At 39.0% G+C, this 18,776-nt stretch overlaps 1 protein-coding gene and 1 pseudogene across 1 annotated transcript; one reads left to right on the top strand and one right to left on the bottom strand.

Moving 5' to 3' along the window:
* The first annotated feature begins 13,327 nt into the window (after positions 1 to 13,327).
* LOC144254138 (olfactory receptor 2L13-like) lies at positions 13,328 to 14,266 on the top strand. The gene has a single exon (XM_077796866.1). It carries the CDS (start codon positions 13,328 to 13,330, stop codon positions 14,264 to 14,266), a length of 939 nt encoding a protein of 312 aa, XP_077652992.1.
* Positions 14,267 to 16,672: 2,406 nt separating this feature from the next.
* On the bottom strand, positions 16,673 to 17,399 carry LOC144254639 (olfactory receptor 2W3-like; annotated as a pseudogene).
* Positions 17,400 to 18,776: the final 1,377 nt, after the last annotated feature.

The raw sequence follows: 18,776 nt of genomic DNA, 5'->3' as shown, positions 1-18,776 counted from the left end.
TGACCATGGCCGTCCCTGCTCCTCTGCATCACTTCAGAGTAGTGCTGACAAACAGAAGGATAATGCTAGCCACCTGTGCAAATTAAATATTCTAGGACGCATTTAAAAATAAAATTAATTTAAATGTTATGTTGGTTATTATATAGATCCACAATCATTATGAATATGTTTATGTTAAAATATTATAATGTTAATTTTAGCAATGTTGACATTAATCATACATTATTTTATATTTTATACAATATGTTACACATGTTACTATAATGCATATAATAATATCTATAATGATATTGACATGTTATCATTTTGAAATATTTGAGAAGATATTATGACTGTTCTTGACAAGTTTGTTTTCATTTTAATTTCTCAAGGTCTTGTATAAGTTCTGACCTTAGAACACATGACAGTTTCCACCCTACACTTTCCAAGTGTCCCAGAGAATTGTGGGGCCTGTGTTCATAGAAGCACAGGGACAGTGAGTGACTTATAGTAATTTCCTTCAGGGCCACATGAAGTTTCTCTTTCAGACAGTTATTTTTGGCCTTGGGATAAAGAATTGCATTCTCAACCCTTATAAACAACTCTCTATTTTCTTTTAAATTTTGGGTTTATTTCTTGTAGTGAAATTGAATTTTAAGTATCTTCTAGCAACCACTATTATTTATAAATAATTATTAATCCAATAAATATTTGGGGATGTAATATGTAAAACAGCTCTTTCCTGCCATGGGGACAGCTGTGACATGTTTCTTTCATTGCCATTTTCAAATTCCTTAATCCAGTGCTGTCCATTGTCCTGAATGTCATTAAGTGGTTTATATTTTTTAATCTTATTTTTTATCAGTTCTTTTTAGTTCCACATAATATCAGGCTTCATTTTGACATAATTATACAATCATGAACTATAACTGACTATGGATCAGTCCCCAGTGCTTCCTCTTCCCTTTCCCCTCCCTCCCTTATTCTCTTTCCTCTAGTCTCCTCATCTTTCTTGTATTTAATTTTTTTAAATTAGTGCCTTGTGGATATATATATAAAGGTGACATTCACTGTAGTGTAGTCATGTGTGTAGATAGGAAGGTGTGATCAGATCATTCCCCCTTTCTTCCTGTACTTCCTCCCTCCCCTACAATACCCTTTCTCTACCCTCCTGATCTCTATCTTCATCAAATTACTCCCCCTTTTCTCTTTCTCTTTTTCCCTTCTGTGGCCTAGCTTCTGCATATCAGGGTATATATCCAATCTTTTTTATTCTGGATCTGGCTTATTTCATTTAGCATGATCTTCTCCAGATCCATACATTCACTGGCAAATGCCATATTTTCATTCACATTTATGGTTGAATAATATTTCATTGTGTACAGATATCACATTTTCTTTATCCATTCATCTGTTGATTGCAATTTAGATTGGTTCCTCAATCAGGATATTGTAAATTATGCTGCCAAAAACATTGATGTGGCTAAATCCTTTCAGTGTGCTGATTTGAGATCTTTTGGATACTGAGGACTGGGAAAGCTGAGTGATATGGTTTTTTCATTCCTAGTTTTTTGAGGAATCTCCCTACTGCTTTCCAGAATGTTGCACTAATATGAAGTCCCACCAAAAATGTATGAGTGTACCTCTTTTCTCACATCCTCACCAATATTTATCATTATGATTTGTATTCTTGATAATTGCCATTGTTACTAGAATAAGATGAAATCTCAAGGTGGGTTTTGGTTTGTATTTCCCTGATATCTAGAAATGTTGAACTTTTTTCATATATTTATTGGCCATTTGTATTTCTTCTTTTAAAAAAAGTCTGTTCAGGTCTTATCCCCATTTCTTAATTAGATTAATTGTTGTTGGTGGCGGTATTTGGTGTTAAGTTTTTTCAATTCTTCATACTTTCTGGATATTAAACCTTTTTCTGAGGAGCAGGTAGCACCTATTCTGCTAAGATCACCTATTCTGCCCTCCCTCTTCATGCTCTTAATTCTTTCCTTTGCTGTTCGGAACCTTTAAATTTGATGTCATCTCATTTTACTGATTCTTGGTTTTATTTCTTGTACTTACAAGTTTTGTTAGGGAACATAATGCCTGTGGCAGTATGTTGGAGACCTGAGCCTATACAATTTTCTTCCAGTAGCAGGGTTTCTGATCTAATTCCTTAGTCCTGGATCCACTTTGAGTTGACTTTTGTGCAAGGTGAAATATGAAATATAGGGCTCAAATTTCATTCTTCTATATATGGACATCCTGGTTTTTTTTAAACCTTTTTTTTTAAAAAAAGGGTATCTTTTCTCCAGTATATATTTTTGACACTTTTGCTGAGTATCAGATGACTGTATCTATGTGGGTTGGTTTGTATGACTTCTATTCTATTCAATTGGTCTTCATGTCTGTTCCAATGCCAATACCATGCTGGTTTTATTAATAGAGCTCTGCAGTATAATTTAAGGTCTGGTATTGTGATGTCTCCATTATAGCTGTTCTTGCTTAGGATTGCTTTGTGTGTTATGGGTCACTTATCCTTCCAAAGGAATTTTAGAACTCTCATTCTAGTTGTGTGAATAATGTCATTGCTATTATGATGGGGATTGCATTGAATCTGTATGACACTTTTGTATGGCCATATTGACAATATTAATACCGCTATTCAGATCATGAGAGGTCTTTTTATATGCTAAGGTCTTCTTTATTTAGTGAAATATAGATCATTTTTTATTATAGAGGTCTTTCACATCCTTCATTTGATTAACTTTCAATTGTTTTTGAGGTTATTATGAATGGAATCATTTTACCAATTTCCTTTTTCAGTGGAGTTATTAATGAAGTACAAGAAAGTGATTGATTTATGGACATTAATCTTATATCCTGCACTTTACTAAAATTGATTAGCAGCTCTAGCAGTCTTCTGCTGGATTTTTTAAATGTTCTAATTATAGGACCATGCTGTTAACTAGATTTAGAGTTAACTATATTTCTTCTTTTCCTGTTTCTCTTTCCTTTCCTCCTCTTACCTGATGGCTCTGGCTAGAGTTTCAAGAACTATGTTGAATATGAGCGGTGAGTGTGAACTCTCTTGCCTTGTTCCTGTTTTTAGGGGAAATGCTCTCAGTGTTCTCCATTCAGTGTGGAATCTCTCTTGGGTTTTCCATAGATAGCCTTCACAATGCTGAAGCAAGTGTCTTGTATCCCTACGTTCTCCAGGGGTTTAAACATGAATGGCTGCTGGACGTTGTCACAGGCTTTCTCTGCAGCTATTGGGTAGTCATATGATTCTTGTCCTTAACTTTATTTATGTGGCAACTTACATTTCTTGATGTGTGCATGTTGAACTAATTTTGCATCCTTGGAATAAAACACATGTTCACAGTACACTATCTTGTCATAGTGTATTTGAATACAGTTTGTCAATATTCCATTAAGAAAGTTTACACCTATATTCATCAAAGATATTCGCCTGATTTTTTTTTTCTTTCCTTGGTGTGGCCTTGGTTTGATATCTGGGTGACATGACTTTATGGAATAAATTTTGCAGTCTTCCCTCCCTTTCTATTTCATGGAATAATTTGAGGAGGATTGGTATTATTTTTTCTTTAAAGGTCTAGTAGAACTTGATTCTGAGTTTTTGTTAGAAATCTTTTAATAGTTACTTCTATTTCATTTCTTTACATTAAGTTTAAGTTTTCTACATCCTCATGTCTTGATCTGGGTAGGTCATATATCTCGAGGAATTTCTCAGACTCTTTGAGATTTTCTAATCTCTTGGAGTATAAAATTCCAAATAGTTTCTCACGATAGTCTGAATTTCAGTAGTATCTGTGATAATATTTATTTTTCTATCTCTAATGTTGTTAATTTGTTTCTTCTCTTCCTTTCTTTGGGTTTGTTTGAACATTTATCAATCTTCTTTCTGTTTTTAAAGAACTAACTCTTGTGTCTTGTTGACTCTTTGTATTGATTTTCTTAGTCTCAATTTAATTGATTTTGTCTATGATTTTAATTATTTCATGACGCCTCTTGATTTTGGTGTTATTTTTTTCTTTTTCTAGGCTTTGAGGTGTAATATTAGATTATTTATTTAGAATCTTTCTGGTTTTTAATGTAGGAACTCAGTACTGTAAACTTTCTTCTTAGAACTGCCTTTATATGGTCCCAGACATTTTTATATGTCTCTATTCTTATTTGTTTTTATTTTTTTTATTTCTACCCTGATTTCTTCTGTGACCTATTCCTTAAGCTAAAGTATATTATACAAACTTAAGGTGATAGAATGGTTTGTTTTTTGTATCATTTTTAAAATTATATTCCATTTTGAATATGATTCTTTAAAGGTCTGGTAGGATGCTAGGACTTATCTCTATTTTATTGTATTTGCTAAAATTTGCTTTGTGCCTTAAAATATGATTTGTTTGAGAGAATGTTCCATGTACTGCTGAGAAGTGATTTTAGTTGTCAATGAATGAAATATTATATAGATGTCTGTTAGGTTCATTTGATTAATAGTATTTTTTTTTTTAGTTCTAAAGAATCTTTGCTCAGTTCATGTCTGAATAACCTGTGTAGTGGTGAGAGGGGTGTTTTCAAATCACCAAGTATTGCTTTATCATAGTCTACTTGTTTATATTGAGAAGCTTTTGTTTTATGTAAGTAGATGCACCATTGTTTGTGTCATAAGTGTGTACAATCACAATATCTTTTTGAATGATTCCTGTAACCAGTATAAAGTGACTTCTTTGTGTCTCATAATTAATTTGATCTGAGGTCTACTTTGTCTGAGATGAGAGTAGGTACCTCTGCTTGTTTTCAGCTATCATTTCCATGTTATATGTTTTCTCATTTTTTTTCACCTGAATTTGTTGATGTGTTTGTAACTGTGAGTCTCTTGCAAAAAAAACCCCATATTGTTAGATCTTGTTTTGTTTTTAATATAATCTGCCAGTGTAGGTCTTTCATTGAAGAGTTTAGACCAGGGCTGGGGATGTGGCTCAAGCGGTAGCGCACTTACCTGACATGCGAACGGCCCAGGTTCAATCCTCAGCACCACATACAAACAAAGATGTTGTGTCCACCGAAAACTAAAAAAAAAAATAAATATTAAAATTTTTTAAAAAAGAGTTTAGACCATTTACCTTCAGTGTTATTATGGAGAAATGTTTTTTAGTTCGAATGCATAATTCAAATTTTATTCTTCTTTTATTGACTATTCTTTTGCTACAATTTATTCCCATGCTGGTTTTCATTTTCCACTTTAAAAAAATATTTTTATTTGTTGTAATTAGTTATACATGACAGTAGAATGCATTTATGCACTTTGATATATCATACATAGTTGGGATATAATTTCTCATTTTCCTGAGTGTACATGTTGCAGAATCATATTGGTCATGTAGTCACATATATACATCCAGTAATAATGTCGTTTTCATTCTACTAGCTTTCCTATCCCCACATCCCCTCCCCTTCCTCCCATCACTTCCCTCTACCTAATCTAGGGTAATGCTATTCTTCCCTAGTGGCTCCCCACCCCCCATCTTATTGTGAATTAGCATCCACATATTAGAGAAAATATTTGGCCTTTGGTTTTGTGAGATTGGCTTATTTTGCTTAGCATGATATTCTCCAACTCCATCCATTTACTGGCAAATGCCATAATTTTACTCTTCTTTAAAACTGAGTAATATTCCATTGAGTATATATACCACATTTTCTTTATCCATTCATCTTTTGAGGGACACCTAGGTTGATTCCATAGTCTAGCTACTGTGAATTGAACTGTAATAAACATTGATGTGGCTGCATCACTATAGTATTCTGATTTTAAGTCCTTTGGGTATAAACCAACGAGTGGGATAGCTGGGTCAAATGGTGCTTCCATTCCCAATTTTCTGAGGAATCTCCATCTGCTTTCTATAGTGGTTGCACCAATTTGCAGTCCCACCAGCAATATATGATTGTACCCTTTTCCTGAAAAAGAACCAAACAGATATCCTGGAAGTATAAAACCCAATAAATCAAATTAAGGGCTGGGGATGTGGCTCAAGGGGTAGCACGCTCGCCTGGCATGCGTGCGGCCCGGGTTCGATCCTCAGCACCACATACCAACAAAGATGTGTGTCCGCTGATAACTAAAAAATAAATATTAAAAAAAATTCTCTCTCTCTCTCTCTCTCTCTCTCTCTCTCTCCCTCCTTCCCTCCCCTCACTCTCTCTTAAAAAATAAATAAATAAATCAAATTAAAAATTTTTGGAAGTATCACCGATAGATTAGATCACACTGAAGACAGATTCTCAGGCCTATAAGAGAAAACATATAAATTTGAAAATAAAGTTGACAACAAAGAAAATGTGTTAAGAGACCAGTACCAAAATGTTCAACACTGAGATAGCATTAAGAGTCCAAATTTGAGAATTGTGGAGACTACTCCAAAATACAAACAAAATTATTGCATGAATTTCTCATTGAAATAAGATTTTAAATTTCCAAATCTTAGGAATGAAGTAGAAATACAAACACAAAAGGCATTTATAACCCCAAATAGGCAAGATTAAAAAAAATCCTCTCCAAGACACACTTTGATTAAAATGCCTAATATATAGGATATGAATAGGTTTTTTTTAATTGCAAGAAAGAGTAGCAGGTCATTTTTTGAGGTAAGTCAATTAGAATTTCAACTGATTTCCCAGCCCAGAACCTAAAAGCCAAAACCTTTGGAATATTATATACCATGTCCTCAAAGAAAATGGGCACCAACCATCATTACTCCACCTCATAATGAGAAACTCCCTCCTCCACAGAAGAGGAAACTCAATCTAATATCAGAGTTTTCAATTTTACTTTGGTTTGAAGAACAGTATTAAATTACATGTACCCTCCAATGTACATGTATGAAGACATGAATTGGTATCAATTTATAAGCAACCAGAGATATGAAAAATTGTTCTGTATACATGTAATAAGAATTGTAATGTATTCTTCTGTCATTTTTTTAAAAAAACAATTATAAAAAAGACCAGAAGGAAAAAATTACATATACCCATACTTTTCCTATTTAAAAAAAATCATGTTTATACACCTGTGAGAAGAGTCCAGCTCAAAAACAATAGAAAGAGGAGATGAAGAGATGGGCCCCTTGCAAAGGTGGACAGGTGGATTGCTGCAAGAGCAGGGCCACTTCCAGCACTTTCCAGCCCATGGAAGGGGGCTGGAGTTCAGAGGAGGCTTGCATTACTAGATTTCAGAGAATAAGAACATACTGTGACATGCCAAAGACATAAATGTGAGGGTTTTGCTCCTAAGTTTGAATTTGGATCCATCAGTATGGCTTGTACTCTTCTTCTGTCATTTTCATTATTCCATATGGATTCTGTTGTCCTCAAAACAGGCAGGAAGTGGGGATTAGCTGGGTTGGAGTTTTGCCTGTAAATACAATAGGTACAACTCTGCATAAGGGGGAGACAGGAGATATCCACAAAAGATGACAATGGCAATAAAAAAATCTCTGTATGTTTATAACTGAAATCTGAAGCAATGGAGCTCATTTGTTAAGTTTTGTACTTCATCATATTTCCATATAATGAGTCACTGATATGTATGGGTACAACATCCTTAAGTTGTCTTCTGACATCTCCTCCTATGATAAGAATCTCCACATCACTGATAAGTACCCAAAACAACCTGAAATGTACCATTCTCTGGTTTGCCAATCTTTATTTTAGTAAGATAATAAGAGATTGTCATGTCTATCCATTCCTACTCTCGAAACACACTTTGCAGACATTGGGCATGCATATGTCCAGCTAGGTCACATAATGTCCCTCCAATGAGTTTTGTTTTAAAGATCTGGCAACAAACTAATGACTTATGAAATTGGCCTAACTCTGTCTCCTAATCAGAGTGGATCTGGCAGGCTGGACTCCTCTCTCTTACACCTAGTCCTCATTTTATCAAAAAACTTCTGAGTCTACTTTCCACTTTAGTCGAATTGCTGACTGCATTATATTTTTATGAACCAGCTGTCTACCTCTCCTCAAATAGAGAAATTATCTTGTTATAGCATAATTTAATTTAGTTAGAAACACCAGCAATTTCCTCTGGAAACTGATCAGACTGTAGAAGGTAATTGTTCCTGCTGTAATATAACTGTTATCCCCTGAACACTTGTATGTGTTTTCTGCAGCTTGTTGATCCTGAGGTCTCTCACTTACAAAACCAGAAGGTTTGGGTGAATATTACTAAATACCTCTTAGAGTTCTCCATCCTGTTTTAGAATAGCTGGGTTCAACCCCCCCTGAGACTAATTCTGGGCAGCAGGCCAGAGAAGGTTGGTGGATTTGCTCTAAGTTTGAGCTGAGTTCATCTCCAAATCAGCAGAGTCAGGTGAAATGGCCAAGGCTCCTGTCCCTGTGGGCTTGGACATTGGGGATCAATTAGAGGCAAAGGGAGAACATGTGAGGCTTGGTAGAGGAAGGTTCTGCACACCACCAGGTGCAGCAGCTCATTCTTCTGTCCCCTTTGTAGAACCCAAGTAAGTAAGTGTGTCGTGTCTTACTTTGTTTTCACTTGAACAAGGCAATAGCAAAGGAAGATGTGTGAGCAAAGCAATAATACAGGGAACACTCACAAGGTGAAGAGCTTTGTGATTTCAGCATCAAGACTTGGTGGAGGTGGGAGCAGTGAGCGCTGAATGTGTTGTGAGGATTCCTTCCTGGTGCCCTTTGGCTTCTCATATCAAGAGAGCTTGGTGAGATGCTGGGGCTGCTGCTCTGTGGCAGGACCAAGATGCTTACCTGGGCAGAGTATGAATATAGCATGGGGTTTAACTATTTTAAAGAATTCAATGGACTTTCAGCTGAGAATGTCATAGTTATGAAATTACTCCTCTCAAAGTACAAACGCAAGGACTTCAGACAAGGTGAGACAAGATGACATCATTGAACTGAGTTGATTTGGGTTAGGTTTAACTAAGAAAAATATATTGGAGATTGGTTTTCCTATCATGAGAAAACTGTCTCTGTTGCACAATGTATGGGCTATTTCATAACAATTGGAAAAGATAAGAATAACCCTAAAAAGATCAAATAGTCTCTCTGATATGCAGATGCTAACCCATAATAAGGAGTAAGGGAAGATTAGACAAAGGGGAATGAAGGGAATGGGTGGAGGATAGGAAAAGAAAAGATAGTGGAATGAATCTGACACAACTTTCCTTTGTATATACATGAATACATCACAGTGAATCCCACCATCATATACATCCACAAGACTGAGTTTCTAACTAGAATATGAGATATTCCAGGCTTGTATGATTTTATCAAAATGGATTCTACTGTTATGTATAAGTAAAAAGAACCCATAAACTAAAATAAAAACCTATGAACATGAGATGGTATAAACCTGTTAGGATTCTTCAAGGTGCTGCTCTTGAGAGGTGCAACCTTAGCTGAGGCAGTGATTACTCTGGGTCTGAGTCTTCTCAATGTTTAATGTATGTAAGGAAGAGTGGAGCTGGCACATATTCGGGACACTCTATGTGCTAGACACACAGAGTGTGTCTTATTTTCATTTCCATAGTTTTCATAAGAGATTTTTGACTTTAAGTTAGCTGAGGTCCAAACAATTTTCTTATTGTTCTTGGGCTGGCTGTCCATAATACTTTTAAAATTGGGTAATAGTTGTACCATTGCAAGGTAAACTCAGGGTTCAGCACTTGCTATCCTTACATGTATTAAGCCCTGTCTAATGAGGTTGTTTTTTTTTTTTCAACCCTGTATATTTGAGCAATGTGCCTTATAGGAAAATCAATTTAAACACTAATCTTAGACCTGTTTTGTAGCCATTGAACAATATTCTCTAAGGTATCATGTAACCAAGAGGGAGCTGTTTCATGGGATATTGATACATGAAATAATGTCCCTTACCCAATTTAGAAAGTTGTTGACCATCAATGGAAATAGATCCCATGTTTAGCTCCAATGTTCCAGATCCTAAAAGCTTCAAATCTTAGGTGTATGGAGACTTGAAAATAACTATGATCATCAATTACTTGACAAAATTAAAAATTTCAATTTAGAAAAAAATATTGCAGGACTATTATCAACACATTTTTATGGCATCCGAAGCCGCAGAATGCCTTCCTTCAGAATGACTTGCCCAAGGAAGTCATAAATGTACAGCAGACTGTGTGTTCAGGGATTGGCTCTGCCAGGGCTGCTGGGCCCTTTCCTCCTCTGAAGTTAAACTTGGACTAAATTGAGGAATGAAGCAAGTACCCAAGGGTCTATCATGCCCTGATTTGAACAGTGTGTATGTCAAAGATTGATTTATGAAATTATCTAGTCACATTTTCTTTGTTTGATCTATATTGCTAATTTAACCCTGAGGATCACATTTGGTTTAGTTAATCAGCAGATCTGCTGAGAGCCTGTGATGCAATAGCCCCTGAGAGGGGGACCAGAGACAGAGGATTCAATGTGTCCCACCCTGTTCCTAAGCAGCACACAGCTATGCTGATGTGCCCAGGCCTCAGGGGTCCCTGGCCTACTTGGTTTCCTTTGCTAAACCCATGGTAGCCCCAGCTGTCCTAATTGCCCACTGCCCAGTCTCTGCCCTGGGCTCCTCCTCTCAGCTCTCTCCTCAACCAGAGCCTCCAGTGTGAGATCCAGAGGGGACCTGACCCCATGACACACCCACTGGCCTCTCTCCTGGTCCAGAGCACAGTCTGAGTCCTCCCCTCCCTACACCCTTGCCCTGGGGCCTGGAGCTTCCAGAGCCCTGTTTTCTCTGCTGCTGCCCTGATGACCCAGGCAGGCTCCCTCCAGGGCTGGTCCTGTTCCTCAGTCTGTGCAGAGTGCTCCAGAGCCTGAGGCCTCCCACAGCAGCACCTCCTTGGAGTGGTGCTCAGTGCTGCTGCCCAGCTGATCCTCTGTCCTTCCTCCCTGCTCTATGGTTCTTTCCCTGATCCTCTGTCCTTCCTCCCTGCTCTATGGTTCTTTCCCATATGAATGGCTGGGTCACCTCAGAGCATGTATGAGCTACTGCTCTAATGTCTGTGTCACCCACTAAGGATTAAATCCAGGTTGTGAAATCTTGTGTATTTGAACTGCTAAAGCAAATCAACCCCAGCAGCACTGCCACAAAACAGAAGCAGTGAGCACATTTTGAAGGGATGAATGCATCTCAGTGCTGGGGACATCGTGGTTTTCTTTCTCTGTAGGCTCAGGAGATTTGTCTCTACGCCATGCTGGATGCCAGGGACCTGTGATCCCATCACTTCCTCAGGTGCAGTGATGCTCTACTCCTGTTGGCTTCCTATTGGTGCCTTTTTCACTCTCATTGCTTGTCAACCTGACAGCTCTCAAAATGTATCCCTTCTTTATGTTCCAAGCTTTCCTTTTCTATTTTATTTGTGTTTTGTACAGGTATATCAAGGAAACTGCTTTTAAGTTGTTAAGATGAAGAGTGCCAACAAACTATTAATTATGCTCTTTTCCTGTTAAAAACATTATTAATCCAAATTAACATCCACAACAGGAGGTGACATCATTGTTTCCTTGAGATGGAAGAGCAGAAACCTAAAGTGGAAAGTCTACTAAGACTTGACGCGCAAAGAAGTCAAACACATACCAGAAATATAAGGAGTGTGTCCATATTTTTCTATGAATATTTGGGAGGTTAAACAAGTGTTAAAACACAATTGTCAGCTGAGATGTTATAAAGAGAAGAAGAGAGGCTGTCAGGAGCTGGGGTACAATTGCACATTTCCGAGAAAAGGCCGCAGCATGAAAACTGCGGAAGGGAACTGGCTCATTTTTTTAAAATTTTGCTTTCTTAAAATTTCTCATTTTTGTTTTACTTTCCTGTCATAATCAAGTCTGAGGAGGGCAAGTACACACATGTATAAGCTACAATCAGTAGCTCCCTTTCCTTAGCTAGAGTCAGGAAGTGCCTCTGCTTAGGCTCCTTCCTAATGAACAGCTCAGTAGCAGAATCACCTCCTGCCTGCACCTTGGGAAACTAAACCACAGGAACAGAAGAAAGAAACATCCTCCCCAAGATCCATGTGCCTGACCTAGACTGATGTATGGAATTAGGCCTGAGCTTATGAAGGACAATAATAATTACACAAATTACTTTGGTAAATCATTCACCAGTTACTAACTGTTCTATCATGGAAAGACTAAAAATATGATGTCAAGTCTGAGTCCAGTAATACCTAAATTTGAGAATATTGTTCTTCACATCCATGAGTTCTTATTATTATCTGGGAAATGAAAACTTTAATGCAATAATTTGGATTTAAAAAATGTAGTAATGTGAAGAAAACTTCATTTAAATGTTGGCATCTCCAAGTTTCCTCTGTGTCTATGTGTGTATTCCATTAACCACACCCAGCTTGCATTTCTGTTACTGTTCTACTTCTAGCTTGCCACTGTGAATATAGAATGGAATTATCATATATTATTTATTCTGTCAATTTCATCATGTGTAATTTGCTTACTTGAAGAAAAGGATAACATGTAAGAAATCCTACACGTTTGATATTAAGCTTGTAAAGTTTCCAGAGATGGAAACCTCATTAGGAAAGAGACAATATCCAAGGAACAAGTTACAGTTATGGTGGTCTTTTAGGGTCATGATACCTTCACAGTTTTAAAACAATGCTTTTGGATGGAGGCCCACTTTGAGGGCCAGCTGAGCAGCTTCTGTTTAGGAGGTGAGCAGCACAGCTCTGGGAGAAGACTCTGGCTTACTCAGCTGCAGCAGTGCCAGTGGGGAGGGGAGAGCAGGCACTAAAGGTGTGGAGGAGGCGAGGTCACTGAGGATGCAGACTCAAGCACACAGGGCACTTCTGCGCCCCACAGGCCATGTCTGTGGTGAACCTGAGTGTTGAGTTGGGGAGCTAGGAAAGCAGGATCCTGGCTTCCTCCAGGGCTGAGCCTGGTGCATAGTCCTAGGAATGCTCCTACCCAGCAGAAACAGTTCCAGAGAGGGATATAACCACATTATGTAGTCACATTGTGTGTGTGGACAAGTACTATCATTATGTACAATTATAATGCAGCAATAAAAATATGGAAATCGAAACATATTAGCTACTGCTACACATAAAATTCATTATCCGAAGCATAAAGATACTTGTTTGAAAAAAATCCATTGAATTTAAGCTGCAGTGTTGTAGGAATAATAACAACTCACTCTAAAAAACACTAATAAACTTAATTTCTATTATTCTCCTTTCCTGTTTTACTATGATTATTACTTAGGTTTTTTTTTTTTTTTTTTTTTTTTTTTTTTTTTTTTTTTTGTTCTTTAAAGGAAATTATAGAGTACATTTCCATGGAAAGATGGAATGAAACTTCAAATGATTTTACTTTATTGGGGTTGTTTCCTCAAAACCAAACTGGCCTACTTCTCTTGCTCCTGATCATCTTTGTGTTTGTTCTTGCCTGTTTGGGGAACTCAGGGATGACTGCCCTCATCTTCTTGGACCCACGGCTCCACACCCCCATGTACTTTCTCCTCAGCCAGCTCTCCCTCATGGACCTGATGTACATCTCCTCCACTGTCCCCAAGATGGCCATCAACTTCCTCTCTGGCCAGAAGAGCATCTCCTTCCTGGGCTGTGGTGTGCAAAGCTTCTTCTTCCTGACCATGGCCGGCTCAGAAGGTTTAATCCTGGCCTCCATGGCCTATGACCGCTTTGTGGCCATCTGCCACCCGCTCCATTACCCCATGCGCATGAGTAAAAGCATGTGTTTGAAGATGATCCTGGGGTCCTGGACATTGGGCTCCATCAATTCTGTATCACACACTTTTTATATCCTTCATCTTCCTTACTGCAGGTCTAGGGCCATCAATCACTTTTTCTGTGATGTCCCAGCCATGGTGAATCTGGCCTGTATGGACACCTGGGTCTATGAGTACATGGTGTTTGTGAGCACAGTTGTGTTTCTCCTCCTTCCTTTTCTTGGTATTACTGTTTCCTATGGACGGGTCCTTTACGCTGTCTTCCACATGCACTCAAAAGAGGGAAGGAAAAAGGCCTTCACCACGTGCTCCACACATTTAACTGTGGTGACATTTTACTATGCTCCTTTTGTCTACACTTATCTCCGTCCCAAGACATTCCGCTCCCCAGCAGAGGATAAGATCCTTGCAGTCTTCTACACCATGCTCACCCCCATGCTCAATCCCATCATCTACAGCCTGAGGAACAAGGAGGTGCTGGGGGCCATGGGAAGAGTGTGGGGGATGTTCTCCCCCAGGAAGGAGTGAGCATGGCTGTCCCTACTCCTCTGTATGGCTTCTCTCCATGCAGACTGGAACACGCTGGATCATAGCTGACCAATAGGTGTATACTGAGATCTGTGTATGTAATTAGAGCTTTCTAGTGACACATATGTAAAACTAATTGAAATAATATATTGATAATTATAAATTGATATACTAACAATATCTTTAAGTGAAAATGTTAAAATCCATTTAATATTAACAATGTAAATATTAATTACATATTATTTTGTATTATAATAATTGCATATAAAATTCATTATATGTTCTTACATCTGTTAGTCAATATAAAATATTTTATACTGATATTGAAAAGTTATCATGTCTACATGTGTCATGAAAAAATATTGTTGCTTGTATACTTTGTTTTTATTCTATTTTGTCAAATCCTGTGTGTAATTTATACTTATAGCCCACAGCTACTTGAACTGTAGAAACTTCAAGTGTTCCACAAACATGGGGCCAGTGTCCCCAAATCACAGGATTTCTGGGTGATTCAAAGTCTTTCCTTTAGGGAAAGATATGACATCTTTATTATATAATTCCTGGTCTTGAGACAAAGAATTGTACTCTGAAAAATAGCCATGCATTTCTTTTAAATGCCTTAAAATAGTAATTTATTTCCTTTAAATCTCAGTTATGGATATATGATACTCTAAGCAGCTCCTAGAACCCACTGTCACCCACATCTCTGATCATTCTCCTGGCATGTGCTATGTAAAGAGCATTCTATGCCCTGGGCAGATGCTGCACTTTTCCTTCACTTCCCTTTTCAAATTATTTGACCGGCAGCATCCATGATCCTTGACTCCACTAGGAGGTTCTCCTTGGCTCATATCACCAGTGCCTCCTCTGAGCAGCTCTTTGGGGTCTTCTTTCCCACCACCTGGGCAGTCAACACAGTGTGCCTCTCTCATGTGCATGGCTGTGCCCTCCCCAGCCTCACAGGCAGCCTGTGTCTGCAGGTATCACTGGGTTAAGTGCTTTCTAATCTGCCTGCCTGGTCAGTTCCATGAGCCATCGGCCACATGCCCAGCTCCATCCTGGAGGTAACTCTCCATCCACGTTCTGTCCCATTTCACCAAACTGGAGCTTATGGGATTTACTAAGGTCACTTGACCTGGTGGTGTGGCATCAGCACAATCATCTGCTGTTTGACCAGGGACATCCTCTATTGTTCTATCTCATACATGTACTGGGGATGTTCTTGATGTATACATATCCAGCCTGACTGCTGGGTGTTTCTGAAGACTGTAGGGGCCATCAGATACCTTTCAGTATGTTTCTTTTCTGTCTTAATAGAAATTAATTTGCTTCATTCCTTTCAATTAAAAACCCTGGCTGATACAATTAGATTCAAATGTCAGTTTGAATGTAAGTAGAAAATATTATGGAAAACAAGAGCAGTAATTATACTAATGGAGGAGGAGAGAAACATTAAAATATTTAGGAAACAATAAGATTATAATTATAATTACTTAGATTGGTGGCAATTGGATGAAAGTGCTCATCCTAAGGCCCAAATGTCAAACTAGCCTTTGATTTTATTAACTCATTTTACTCATTTATTCATTCATTTTTTTTTCTTTTGTTTTTTTTTTGTACCAGAGAATGAACCCATGAGTGCTCAGCCACGGGGCCACAACACCAGCCCTCTTTCATTTTTAATTTAGAGACAGGGTATAATGACATCCGATTTATAGAATACTTAGATTTACCTCTATGTCCGATACAATGTTGTAAATACTCAGTATTTAGTGGCTGATAAATCACCTACTCCTTGAAGTAATTGCTTCCTTAGGTTCTGAGACTTTTTAATAATCCTGACTAATGTTCCCACACAGAAGTTCATCTAGAAATGAACGTTTCCCTTATTTTAGTTATGGTTGCTGGGCATAGTTCTAGAGTACATATTTCAAAACCACGGGTATTTCTATAAATTGCTGAGAGTTCTGTGCCTCATTTTCTACACAATCTCATCTATTGATGACACTTTCAGTTGAATTCTATTGGCTTCATTGTGCCTTGAAATTCCAGGAATTCTGATGGGCTTTTCTGTATTCAATTTCATTATTTATTTATTTAAATGGTCTTTCACTTTCTGTATTTTTCTTCATTTGTTCTTTTGATCTTAATTTAGCTCATTAAATATATAAATAATTCTAGAGTCTTTATCTGGAATGTCATCCATTTCCATATCTGCAGGCTCCTTTCTTGGGGTGTTATAAATTTTGGGTGGAAACTTGGTTATTTCCTCATGTTTTCAGAGGTCTTGGACTTGTGATCTGTTGAGATGACTCCTGTTCCTTGTGTGTGTATGAGAGCCCTTTTGTGTGTAGTTATCTTTCATGTATTAAGTCCTGTGTTGTTAGAATCATTTAGCTTCACCACTCAGCCTGTGTTGAAGATTCTGTGTCTTCCTGAGGACGACTGGGTTCTGAACACAGCCCTGACGATGTGGCCATAGGACACCAAGATGAAGACCAGGGGAGACAGCACGATGCCCATGGCCAGGATGAAGGCGATGCCCTCCACAGCAGCAGTGCTGATGCAGGCTGACCAGATCAGGGTGGGCATCTCACACAGGAAGTGGTCTACCTTGTTGTGCCCACATCGAGGTAGCCACAACGTCATTGGTGACATGATCAAATAATTGGCCATCCCACAGCCCCAGGCCACCAACACCAAGCCCAGGCAGAGTTGTGGATGGATAGGCAGAGTTGTAGTGCAGGGGCTTGCAGACAGCCACAGACCTGTCATAGGCCATGACGGCCAGCAGCAGACACTCCACTCCACCCAGGCCCAGGAACAGGAAGAGCTGGACCACACAGCCCACATAGCTGATGGTCTTGTCATGGCCACTCAGGTTGTAGAGCAGCTGGGGGATGGAGCTGGTGGTGAAGCTGAGGTCCAGGAAGGACAGGTGGGTGAGGAAGAAGTACATGGGCGTGTGGAGCCGGGGGTCCAGCCGAGACACCAGGATGATGGTGCTGTTGCCCACCAGGGTCAGCAGGTAGGCTACCAGGATGACCACAAAGAGGACCCTCTCCAGGTGGGGGCGGTCAGAGAAACCCAGAAGGATGAAGTGGCCCTGGGTGCTGCCGTTGGTCCCATCCATCTCTACTACACCTGAGGAAAATGGAATTTGAAACAAAAAAAAAAAAAAGAAAAGAAAAAGTAATTCCCAGCCCCTCTGCACCCCTGTTACATACTAAGAACATCTGGAACTTCTAGTGAAAACGTGCCTGTCCATGTGCATCGCTTACTGGGTTAACACCAGAAATCAACAGTGTTTATACATCAAGGGTAAAAAAAAATGTACTCAAAACAAAATGTAAAACCTAAATATCATTTAAAAAACAAACAGAAAGTTTGTGGGAATTAAAAATAAACATATTCTTTTTTTTTTAAATAAAGGTAATGTGTCCATTTATAACTAAAAAACAAAAACACAACTCAGCGGGGACAGTGCCCTCACTTGCCACCGAACATGGGAAGACTCTGCTGAAGACATTGTTCTTTCATCGAGTCTTTCAAACACCATAAACCTAACCCACTTAGGTACAGATGGCAGCTGGAAGAGAGTCCTGAGAACATTAGTTTCCCTGGATGTGGAGGATGCTATTTTCAGTACTTTCTGAATATTAACTCATTCAGTTCCCACAATAACTCTGCAAGGTAGGAACTATTACTTCATTTCCAGTTTTTGGAGGTGAGGAGGAAGCTGGCCCAATTCTACATGGCTGGCATGTAGCAGGACTGGATTTGAACCCAGGCAGCTTGAACCCCCAAATGCATTGTCTGATCTTTTGGGAATCAAGCAGAATTGAGATGACCCATTAGGAATGTGTTGGAAATGGCTTAATAGCAAGCCTAGGCTGCAAACTAAGTGCCTACAGGACCAGGCAGACCAATGTGAGTGAGGCTGGTAGGGAGAGGTCTGTGGGGTGGCTGTGGAAGAGTGTTTAGGCAACCCAGAGGCCTCCCCGAAAACTCCCTGAAATCAAACTTGCCTGTAAGCCATTTGGGACCCCTGGCTTAGAGCAGCTGTGACCTAAGTGCAGGGTATCTTGGCTGAACAGGTCCTGAGCAAGAAAGGCAAGCCACTAGGGCCCACTAGAGCTCATCAGCTTCTGGGTCACAGGAGGGGGAATGCCAAGGACAGATCATGGAAGTACCTGACCTCCTGTCTGTGTAGCAGCAAAGGGCATAAGAATCACTAGAGATGGAAGTGACAAGGGACAGGAAGAACTACCCAGTCAGAAATAGCCAAGAGCGACCTGTCCCTGGAGGCTTCAGAAATAGCCAAGAGCGACCTGTCCCTGGAGGCTTCAGAAATAGCCAAGAGCGACCTGTGTCCCCAGCGGTTACCATTGTCAGATATCGCACTCCTAAGGCCTGGAGGTCTACTGAGTGTCTTCTGCTCCAGGGCTCCTCTAACAATGCAGGTTCTTCCATTCTAGGATGTTACCCTAAGTCAGGCCCTGATTCACTT

Source organism: Urocitellus parryii, chromosome 1 (assembly GCF_045843805.1).
Source record: "Urocitellus parryii isolate mUroPar1 chromosome 1, mUroPar1.hap1, whole genome shotgun sequence".
Classification (NCBI taxonomy): domain Eukaryota; kingdom Metazoa; phylum Chordata; class Mammalia; order Rodentia; family Sciuridae; genus Urocitellus; species Urocitellus parryii.
This window is presented reverse-complemented; position numbering and strand designations above follow the sequence as displayed.

Excerpts from the sequence above, each read along its gene's own strand:
- LOC144254138 (XM_077796866.1), top strand. The coding sequence starts at position 13,328 with ATGGAAAGATGGAATGAAACTTCAAATGATTTTACTTTATTGGGGTTG.